The sequence below is a fragment of the Plasmodium reichenowi genome, chromosome 6 (assembly GCF_001601855.1).
Source record: "Plasmodium reichenowi strain SY57 chromosome 6, whole genome shotgun sequence".
In the NCBI taxonomy this organism is placed as follows: domain Eukaryota; phylum Apicomplexa; class Aconoidasida; order Haemosporida; family Plasmodiidae; genus Plasmodium; species Plasmodium reichenowi.
In genome coordinates, this window is record NC_033651.1 from 333991 (window position 1) to 346155 (window position 12165).

The 12165-nt window shown below is 21.4% G+C and overlaps 2 protein-coding genes across 2 annotated transcripts; both read left to right on the top strand.

Moving 5' to 3' along the window:
- Window positions 1-468: 468 nt before the first annotated feature.
- On the top strand, window positions 469-4454 carry PRSY57_0608300 (putative protein, unknown function; the record flags this gene model as incomplete). Its single annotated transcript, XM_012906459.2, has 2 exons — window positions 469-3762; window positions 3957-4454. The coding sequence occupies 2 exons, from the start codon at window positions 469-471 to the stop codon at window positions 4452-4454; spliced, it is 3792 nt and encodes a 1263-aa protein (XP_012761913.2).
- A 1668-nt stretch (window positions 4455-6122) lies between these two features.
- Window positions 6123-11901, top strand: PRSY57_0608400 (hypothetical protein; the record flags this gene model as incomplete). Its single annotated transcript, XM_020114600.1, has 2 exons — window positions 6123-6420; window positions 6557-11901. Coding segments are annotated over 2 exons (5643 nt in total), but the record flags the coding sequence as incomplete, so codon positions are not given.
- Between the last annotated feature and the right edge of the window lie 264 nt (window positions 11902-12165).

Below are 12165 nucleotides of genomic sequence, written 5' to 3' on the forward strand. Positions count from 1 at the left end.
CAACTAATTATATATAAAATATAGACAAACATTAAAATAATAATATAAGAATTTATTTTATTATTTATATAATTTTTTATTATTTCGTTTTATACTATTATATTTATAATAAAATGTGTACACATTTTTTTTTTCATCTTCTTCTTAAGGGATGTCTTATACAAGTTTTTTTCAATTTGACATAATATATATATATATATATATATTTTACTCATGTTACATTATAATAACTTATAAGTATTAATTATGTATATGTATTAACATTTATTTTGAATTAACTTTTTAATTTTATTTATAAAGGATAAATTTATAAAACAATTTTCTTAAATATAAGACACAAAAAGGTTCATTGTTTTACCCTTTAAAATAAAGTATATATATATTCATATATATATATATATATATATATATATATCATGTTGCAAAAATAGTTTAATTACTTATTGTGCTCTAACTTTTCCACATGTCATGATTATATTTAAAAGATACGCTGAATTTGTTTGTTTATGTGAAAGCAGAAATGAAGAATGCTTAATTTTAGCAAATGTTATTACCTATAAAGATAATATAAAAGAACAAGATAAAATTGAAGGTATAGAAATTAAGAAATATAATAGTTGTCATTTTATTTTAGAACGCAAAAAGATATGGATATTCAAAGATTTAATTGATAATATTAAAATTTATAATAAAGAAAATGAAAATATCGAAATAAATGGTATGTTTTGCTTTACTCTTACTAATTATGATAATTGTGAAGATTCTATTTTATGCATAATATTATCTTCTTATTTTTTATTGTTTTTTTCTATAACAGAATTATCATTTTTACATTTTACTACATTAGAAAAAAAAAATTATAAGCAAAATAACATTTTTAATTGGTTTTTTATATGCGCAAAGACGGAATATTTAACGCCAGTGTTGTTCATACAAGATAAAAAAGATGAAATATATATGTACTTTTTACAGGAATATATTAAAAGTAAAGGAATAAGAGGATATAATAAGTGTTATTTATTCTTAAATGATTATTTAGTTTCTATAGAAAAAGTTCCAAATATAAAAAAAAATGATCATATTGATTTGAAGGAGAAAGAAATACTTCCCTCTTCGCAGTATAAAAAGGACATTTTACTTGAAGATGAGAAAAAACATAACACACAACATGTTGATTCTTTAAAATTAACAGATCTTAATACCAAAATGACAGAGGGTCATACACCATTTATTTTAAAAAAAAATAAAACATATACTTTGTATAGGAAAAAAGAATATTATAACACAAAAAGGAGTAATCAGATTATGGTAATAGAAAACAATGTAAATAAAAATTCAATATATAATAAAAAGATATATGATGTATGTACAAGTAATCATAAAAAAAACGATCCCTTTTGTAATATATATAATTATGATAATAACCATCATCACAGATATACTTATTTTCATCATTTAAGGTTCAAACAAAAACGCTTAAATGACTATAAAAAGAATTCTAAAATAGTAGATAAAAAAAATGATGAAATACGGAATAATATGCGCATAATAAAAAATGAAACTACATTAAATACTTGTGAAATTTTAAAAGATAATTTGGATTCTTATCCATATAATATAAATAGTTCTTTGGAAGGGAAAAAAGAAAAAGGTATTATATTCAAGATAAAAAAGAAAAAAAGAAAAATTGTATTTAATAAATGGTTAAAACAAAATAATTTGGAAAAGGTATCACCACACAATTTTATTGTAAACAATATTATAACATATAGTTTAGAAGAAAAAGAAGAAAGCTTTGATAACAAAAATGAAAAGTCCCTTTTTGATAATTTAAATAGGAGAATGATATGTAATTATTGTATAAATTTTAATAATAAAACGAGCTATTGCATATCCTTAATTTTAACAACAAGAAAATGTACTTTTTACATATTTAAATTATGTTTTTCATGTTATATGCTAAAATATGGTTATTGTATTATTGATTTATCAAAAGCTTGTCTAATCAATTATGTTTTATTACAAAAAGAGGTTAGTGTGTATTATCGTACAAAGATGATTTATATTGATAATAAAATAAGAAAAAATGATTGTAATGATATGAATTGTTGTAAAAATAACACATTATATAACACAAATAGTTACAACAATATATATCAGGAAAATGAAAAGAAATTCTTGGAATATTATGATTTGTCAAATGATAACATTGAAATTAGTAAAAAATATTTTATAGGTAAAAAGGTTGAAGATATTATATACACTTATAATATATTAAAAACAATGAATAAAAATATATTAGGCATAGGAACTAATATGGGACAGTTATATTTTTATATGTTATCATATAATAAAAAAGAAAAATTAGTATGTACCTTTTTACAGAAATGTTATTTCAATTTTTCTTTATTATCCTTTCTATGGTTAAAAAATGAAAGAAAGAATCTATTTTTATTTCAAGATAATTGTAATAAGATATATATTGGCGAATTAATAGTAAATAATAGTAATATTCCTCTACAAAATGACAAGAATTGTGTTATAATTTATAATTTTTTTATAAAATTAACAGGGGACGACATATTTTATACTATTCCTAGAGAATTTTTTTGTAAAAAGAAAAAATGTTTGTGTTGCATTTTTTCTATGGATTCTTTTTTTTTAACATTTATGAGTAGGAAAAACAAATTTTATGTACTAGTATTGAATTTATATTTGTATCCTTTTTTCAGGTACTCTCTAAATAATATAAAGTTAAATATATTTATTCATAACGATAGAATTTATCAATGTGGGCATAATAATAATAAAAATAAAAATAATAAAAATAAAAATAATAAAAATAAAAATAATAAAAATAATAATTTTGGCCATCATCATCATCATCAACAAAAACATAAACAACATTATTATTATACTTATATTTTATCAAATCAGAAAAATATAAAATTGATCGATGTAGTAGATGTAACAAAGAAAATACGACCTAGCTTATTGGTATCCAACACATTTGTATCAGAACAAAAGAAATATGTATATAACAAAAGAATATTATTATTACAGTTTGTTTTAATTCGTTTTTATTCAAACGCATACATGTATAATAAAAAATGTTGTGGTCATCTTCAACTGAAAAATGTTGAAGAATTGTCAAAGTTTGATTGTTTATTAATAAATATGGGAATAGAATTTCGAATTATTTATATATTTAAAAAAATCTTAAGTGCCTGTTTTTTTAAGAGGAATAAAATTGTTGTATTAAAAAGAAGGGTAGGAATCTATACTTATGAAAGTTCTAAAGAAAATAGAAAAAAAGAAGAAAAAAAAACTTGTTGGTATTTTTCCATACTAATATTTTATGCTATATATGAAACATCTATAATAAATAAAATGAGAATCAAATTAATCAGACAAAAAATACATCACGTTTTTGTTCATCCTCAATTAAAGGATATTTTATTTTTTTGGTCTAATGATAAAGGAGGCGTATTATATTATGTGTCTTTGAAAAAAGAGAAGGAACAAATTAAGAATGAGAAGAATATTTTAAAGTTGAATTTTTTATTCCAATTAATAAAAAATAAAAAGATGAGTATGCCCATTCATTTAATTGAATGGTTTACAAACATGGGGATGAATAGAATTGATGAGAAAAGAAGCAACGGTATATTATCTCTTATATTATTAACACCGTATTACTTTCTTATATTTGTGTTTCGTAATTTGAAAGGAGAAATTATTATTATTGAAAAAATTATAAAAGTTAGAATTCATAAATGTGTCCAACATTTAGATATGTCACCTTGACGTATATATATATATATATATATATATATAGAAGTATATATTTTATACGTGCGTCAAAGTGCATTCACTTTATTATATATATATATACATATATATACTTATATACATATATAGGTGGTTATATTTTAACATTTCTATATTTTTTACAGCTAGATTTGAGGAAGGCTTTTCTTAGTAACGGACTCATAATTGAAAGTTTAAAAATAAAAAAAAGGAAATTAAGGAGAGAACTTCGAAGGGATATAAAAAATGAAGAACCTAATGAAGAAAAGGGAGAAAGAACAGATGAGACAAAAAATAAGGGTAATAATAAAGAAAACTGTAGTGATATAACTTTTGCTCTTTCAACTAATATGCATATAATACATCTATTCAGTTATAATTTTTTATATAATGACGAAAAGGTCTATATAAAAACAATAAAACGAAAAGGATTCCATAATATTTACAATAATAGAACGGATACAGACAAGGAAAAACATATTATTTTTAATATATCATCTAATTCATTAACATATATTATATTGCTTTCAAAAATTAATAATTATGACGCTTCCCCTTTATGGATAAAAGTAAAGCATCATAAGGATTCTGTGGTAAACAAAACAAATGTAAAAATAAAAATATATAAAAGCAATGATAAATAATTTTATAATTATATGTAAATAAAATATTATTCTTTTATTTTTAAACATATAATTATAAAATTATTTATCATTGCTAATAAGTATATATATATATATATATATATATATATATATATAATATATATAATGATTTGTTTTAAAATGAATAATAAAAGTGATTAATACTTAAATATATTTATTAAAATAGAAAAAAAAAAAAAAAAAAAAATACATATATATATATATATATATATATATATATATTATATAAAAATATATTCTATTTTATTTTTTATTTTTTTTAATTTTGTATGCATGTCGTAATAAAAAATTTGTATTCATTCAAGGAAAAAGAATTCGTTTCATACGCATATAATTTATTGTTAATATATATATAATAAATTTTATATTTATATATTTTTTTTTAATGATGTTATTTTATTTTATTTTATTTTATTTTGTTTTATTTTATTTTATTTTATTTTTATTTAATTTAATTTTTTTTTTTTTTTTCATAATTTTATTTTTATATGAAAAATATTTAAATGCCAATTAATATATTATATATACATATATATATTTATTTTTGGATTTATACACCTATATATTTATAATATATCATTATAATATATTTTTTAATTTTGTAAAATAATAATTTTGATTTGTTGTTGTTTTATATATATTCACAAATATAATATATATTGTAATATATTATATATATATATATATATATATTTTACTCCGAAATCTTCTCTTAATTTATATAAAATTTGTTACCAGTGTTTTTTTGAATTTTTCAAAAATGTAAATATAATAAATAAATAAATATATAATATATATATATATATATATATGTATATTTGTTTATTTTATTTTTTTTTGTTGTTTTTATTTTGTAATATTATTGTATATATATATATATACATATTTTTTTTTTTTTATATTTATATATCCATATATATATTGTATAATATAATAATAATCATTATAATTATTATTATGATTGTATAGAATTTGTCCCATGAAGATTATCCAAATTTAATAGAAGAGAATAAAAAGGAACAAACAAGATCGATTGCAAGTAGAGCAGAATATTATTATTATAAAAACCTAATAGAAAGAAAAAGAATATTTGTTTTTGTATTTTTAAAAGAACAAGAAAGAAAGAATATACTATATTATTTCAATAGGAAATATAACAATAATTATAATATAATAATAAAAAAAAAAAGGCAGAATATATTTGATAAGTTCAGAAGACAGAAATATTTTTATGATTATATACAAAAGACAAAAAGAGAATATTATAATAACCACCATATTAATAATAAAAGTAAAAAAGAAAAGAATTATAATACTAGAAGTTTGATAAATGAGAAAGGAACAACTCCATTATCATTTGATAGTACAAAAAAAAAAAAATTGAAAGAATTAAATATAGATGAAAATAAATTCATAGAACTAATTGAATTATATCAACAAGTATATGATTTTGAAAAATTGGAGACTTGTTGTAAATATAATAATAATTTGCAAGGTCAATTATTAACAGATAATATTAATATTAGTGATGCTTTAATAAATTCTATAAAACATAATTTATTAAAAAAAAATTCACATATTGAACAGAATATTATTGATAAATATATATTTTTAAATACCATTTTATTAAAACAAACCTTAGATACAATGGAAAAAAAAAAAAAAAAAAATAGTTTCTTGTTACAAAGCTATTTTAAAAAATCGTTAAATTCACCCCATAAAAATAATAATGATGATTATAATAATAATTATACATATGGTGAAAATTCTCTTGTGAAATTAACAAATGAATATAATATAACAAGTGATAATACAAAGAAACTATTTTGTAGAAGTCCCCTTGGATTAGTTTCGTATTATCGTTGTACGGAAGGAACTGCGCATATTTTATGTGACACTTCTGGATGTAATAGATTTGGCTATATAAAAAATTATGACCAGTCAGGTAAAAAATAATAAAAAAAAATAAATAAAAAAAAATAAATAAATAAAATAAATATATGGAAAAATATATAATACTATATATTATATACAATTTATATATATATATTTTTTTTTTTTTTTTTTTTTTTTTTTTTTAGACCACGTGTGGTATTACCAGTTTGAAAGGGACGAACTCATAATTAATAAAGATCAGAGAGGGAAACAATTGAAGGGAAACCATTGCATAAAATTAAGCGGGAAGTCGAACTGTTATATAGAAATCGAGTCAGATAGTTGCCTGGAACTGTTAGGTGGGAATTATAGTATGAATGAAAAAAGTATACTTATAAAAAAAGAAATTTTCAAAAACCTAACAAATGATAACAATGAAGGTTTTACCTTTGAAATGTGGATAGGAATAAATGAGTCCTTTTTGGACAGAAAAGGAGAAAAACAAAAAAAAAAAAAAAAAAGTAAAAAAAAAAAAAAATATGTACAATCGAGTGAAGATGAAAATGAAAATGAAAATGAAAATGAGGATGATGAAGAATATGATAGTTATATAAATACTAATGGTAATAAAAAGAAATGTATATGTTTAATACAAAAAGGGAAATCATGTGAATGGAATATTTTTCTAGTTATCGATAATGAAAAAGAAGAATGTTTCTTTGTTATCAATTTTAAAGATAAGAAATATCATTTTGATACTTTTCCAATATTTCATTTGAAAAGTATTCTTATAAATAGACATTACTGGATAAATATATCGATTATATTTAATTTAACTATTGATTTAATATATGTGATATTATCAGGAGATGATAATTATTTTTTAAGAGTGATTAAAAATTCCTATTTAATATTTTATAACAATTTCTTATATCCCACAAATTTCTTTATCGATAATTATAAGCAGTTACCGTTATGTATAGGAATACAACCGGAGGGTGGTGATGGAATTAATATAATGGAAGAAAAAGGATATCATTTTTCAAATGATAGGGGGAAAAAGAAGGATTCTAAAACTTTTACAGGGTTAGAAAGGGAAAAGAAAAAAGGATATGATAATGATTATGTATACATTCCTTTCTTAATAACAGAAATACGGTTATACGTGTCTAGTCGTTCGGCTGATTTGGTTATGAAAGAAAAGAAATCTGCTTTAACGGGTGATTTTGCTTATGGTGACATGAGTTATAGGAAAGAGAAAAAAAAGAAGAAGAAATATAATACAAACTTTGATGAAGATGAAAGTGAAGCATACGATAATGATGAAGATAATAATAATAATAATAATAATAGTGATGAGAGTTATCACCAGAGTGATAATCATATAAATAATAATTATAGTTCTAATAGTGACAACAAAAATAAACACTTACATTTAAAAAAAAAAAAGTATGAAAATAATAATGCACAAGTTAAATATAAAGGTTTGAAAAAACCACTGGTTATAAATTCTCCAGATGAAAATTCCGAAAGTGACGAAATGAATCATGATTTTGATAAGGATGGGAAAAAAGAACATGTCAGATCATTGGAAAAACCAAAACACCGAACAAAAAACAATATGTATATATCTCATGAGAAAAAAAAAGATGACGAGAAAGATATATTTTTTAAATACAACAATGATATTGGAGCAGAGAAAAAAAACATAGCAGATCGGTGTAGTGAGTTTAATATAGAAATTGAAGAAATGAAGAAAAGGTTTAGCAAATTTAGTGATGAGATGAAAGGAAAAGAAAGAAAAAGGAATTATAAAAAGGAGGAAAAAAGAAAGATGAATAATGATAATAATAATGACAAAAACAAAAACAATAACAATAATAATAATAATAATAATAATAATAATAATAAAGATTTTTTTCAATTTGATGGGGAAAATTCAAACGATTTTACACCTCATTTTTCAAATTCCAAAGGCTTTGAAGAAAAGGATTCACCAAATTCATGTGATGATGATTTTTTTGCAGGGAATAAAAAAGAGAAGCAAAAAGGAGAGAATAAAATGGATTACATGATGTCAAAGGATAATAAAAAAAAACATGATGTAAATGTGTCATCTGATAGTTCGTCTGAAGTTGGTGAAATAAAACATAAAAATATAACAAAAAATAAAAGGAATGATGATATTATAAATAATAATAATTTTGTTAATTTTGATGAAATAAATCCTAATGGATCTTTTTATTTCCACTTTTCTGATGAAAAGGATGAATCAGGTGGTGAGGGAAACAAAAATAACGATGATTTTTATTTCGGGAAAGGAAAAGGAACAAACATGAAAGATGCATTTGGTAATAATAAAAAAGGAGAAAAAAAATTAGAAGAGAAAGGTTCTGATGTGCTAATAGATGATACAGAAAAGGGAGTTGTCATAATATATAATAAGGAAGAGGATGATACGAATAAAGATTATAATAAAGAAAAATATATAAATTTCATTGTGAACGAATTTAAAGATAAATTCGAACATGAATTTATTGACAAGTTTGTTGATACGATCGCATCGAAACTTAATTTGAGTACCAAAGAGAAAATGGACATTGTGGAGAATATAAAAAATAGAGGAAAGGAAAAAACAGAATTAACATATAAAGAAATGCATAAAACACAACAGTATCAAAATGATCCAAGTTTAAATTCATTTTGGGGAGATGAAAAAAAGAATAATAATTATGATCTAGATATAGTAAAAGAGAAATATAGTGAGTTAATGAAAAAAAAAGAATTTTCAGAGCAAAAGCGTTTTTATAACGAAATTAAAGAAGAACTTAAAAGGGTTAAACAAAAAACAGTTATTGAAAAAGAGATGGATGATTATATAAAACAAAACCAGTTAATGAATGAGTATTATAGTAAAAAGTATAAGCACTATGATAGTGACAAAAGTTCAGAGGATATTATAGGTGATGCTAATGTGAAGAAAGGTCCTTTAAATGAAGAAGAGTATAAATGTGTGGAAGAGGATTTAGGTGAGGAGAATAAGATTGAAAAGGATAATTATAATAAATGTGGTCAAGTTGGAGAAGGGTTATATCTCAACTGGGATAATAAAAAAATCATACATGTTAGCCCGAATGATTATGATGAAGGAGATGATTACGTGGAGCATATATATTCGGATGGTAGTAATTCTGTTGTTAATATAAAGTATGAAAAAAAATCAGACGTGAGCGATTTTACATTTAATAAGTATAAAAATGTGCGAGATGACGAGGAAAAAAAAAAAAAAAAAAAAAGTAAAAAAAAAAAAGTAAAAAATAAAAAAGTAAATAATGATGATGATGATGGTGAAGATGATGAAACAGAATTTGAAGAAGTAGAGGGTAAAAATGTATATAAGAAGAAAGAACAAAAATATACATCACATAAAGATAAAGATAAAGATGTTCGTCCTTGTAATGAGAATGATTCATCTATTATTTATCATAAAGATGGAATTGTTTCAGAATATAGTAATGCAATTCTATCCAAAGAAGATGAGCATTATGAAAGAAGTTATTATGATGAGACTTATGACAAAATGAATAAAGAAGAAGAAATGAATATAGGAAAGAAATATTATAAATACATTTGTCCTTTAACCCCTTATGAAATATATATTATAGAGAAATTTTATAAACATGGAATAAAAGAAGAATTAAAAGAATTTAGAAATAAGAATTATATGTCTTGTATTAACAATAATAATCATCATCATAATAATAATAATATATCAAGAAATCCAATTAATATAACATATATTAAATATAAGATATGTTTAATGAAATCTTTGCTTAAGATTAGTTTAAAGTATATTCAAGAGAAGAAATATACAAAAGCTTTAAAAGTATGTATACGTAATAGTGACTATATAAAAAATTTTGTTAGAAGTTATTGTATTTTAAAATATAAGAAATTAAAAGATAATCACAAATATATTGATTTTTATTTAAATTTAGATAGTTCCGAAATAACTATGGATGAATTAAAGAATGTATTAAAAACGAATGTAAGGAATATAACAATATGTAAAATCTTATTAATGATTAATGAATATAAGCATTATAGATATATTGAGAATTCATCACTTATATTAATATTATATTCTATATTATGTCGAATTATAGTAAATACGAAATTATTACAATATGTTCTAAAGAAATTTATAAAAAGTTTGTTTGTGAGAGGATGTTTATTTTATGTTCAAAAGATGTGTGAATTTTATTTCTTGTTATTTCCTTATGAAAATAAGGGCAAATATGAATCCTTCACAACAAAGGGTGGAAAAAAAGAAAATGTGCAACATAATAATAAAATGTTATTGAACCAGATATATGAGCTTTCAAAAAACAATTTTCTTATATATTCAACATGTTATAAGAGTCATAAATTTGCTCAAATAAATAATTATCAATTCAATTTTGAAAAGTGCATATCATATTTTTCTCCTGAGTGGGGATATTATATATATACAACAAGTAATTTTAATATTTTTTCTTCAACAGTCAAATTTAATGGTTTTCTAAAAAGTTCCTCTGTAGACTTTTCCTTAATATCAGAGGAAAAATATGAATCATTATTTGATGACCCTTCGATGGTTATTCAGTATGATGTAAATAGTGACAAGGTCAATATATTTGGACAGCCAAATGATATATTGAAGGGTGGATATCCGGAGGGATTGTCAAAATCGGTGCCCTTTGTGGGTGACGAATTATTGATAGAAAATAAGGAAAATAATAAAAATGGTGGTGATAATAATAAAAATGGTGATGATAATAATAAAAATGGTGATGATAATAATAAAAATGGTGATGATAATAATAAAAATGGTGATGACAATCAAATTAATTGTGATGACAATCAAATTAATTGTGGTGACAATCAAATTAATTGTGGTGACAATCAAATTAATTGTGGTGACAATCAAATTAATGTTGATGATAATAATTTAGAATGTGACTCCTTCAATGTTGGAAATCGTAATGATTGTATCGTTCTTCATGGAAGTAATACAGAAGAAGGGAATAAACTTTTATCATCCGAACCCATGAATTCAAATGAAATAAAAAATACGGTAGAAGATATATCGGCGAAGAATGATTGTTTACATGAATATTTATTAAATTATGAAAAAAAGAAAAGAAATTATTACATTATCGATGAAAATTTAAAACGAATTCAATTTAGTAGGAACAAAACCAATTACCATTTAGAAACATTTTATGAGCTTGATAATGATGATAAAAATAATGAAAATAATAATAGAAAAAATAAATTAGAAGATAATGTTATGAGTAAAATCAATCGTGATGCATATTTAAATTCATCGAAATATGCTTATAAAAATACTCAACTATTAGGAAGTTGTCCATATTGTAAACATGCTTTTAATTTTTTTACAAGAACGTGTAACATATGTCAAAGATATGTACATATATGTTATTATCTTTTCATTTATTGTACCTATAAATACCACTGCGAGTTGTGTGATGCAACTTATTCAGAAAAGGTAAAAAGAGAAATGCATATGTATTCCTATGCATGTTTTGATATGGTTCTACATATATATATATATATATATATATATATATATATATGTATATGTTTTTATATATATATGTTTATGTAAAGAACACGAATTAAAAAATGTGCAACGAAATATTTATGTTTAATTAATTTTTTAATGCACGATTGTAATATTAACAGTGCTTATTATTTTTTATTTATTATATATATATATATATATATATATATATATATATATATATATATA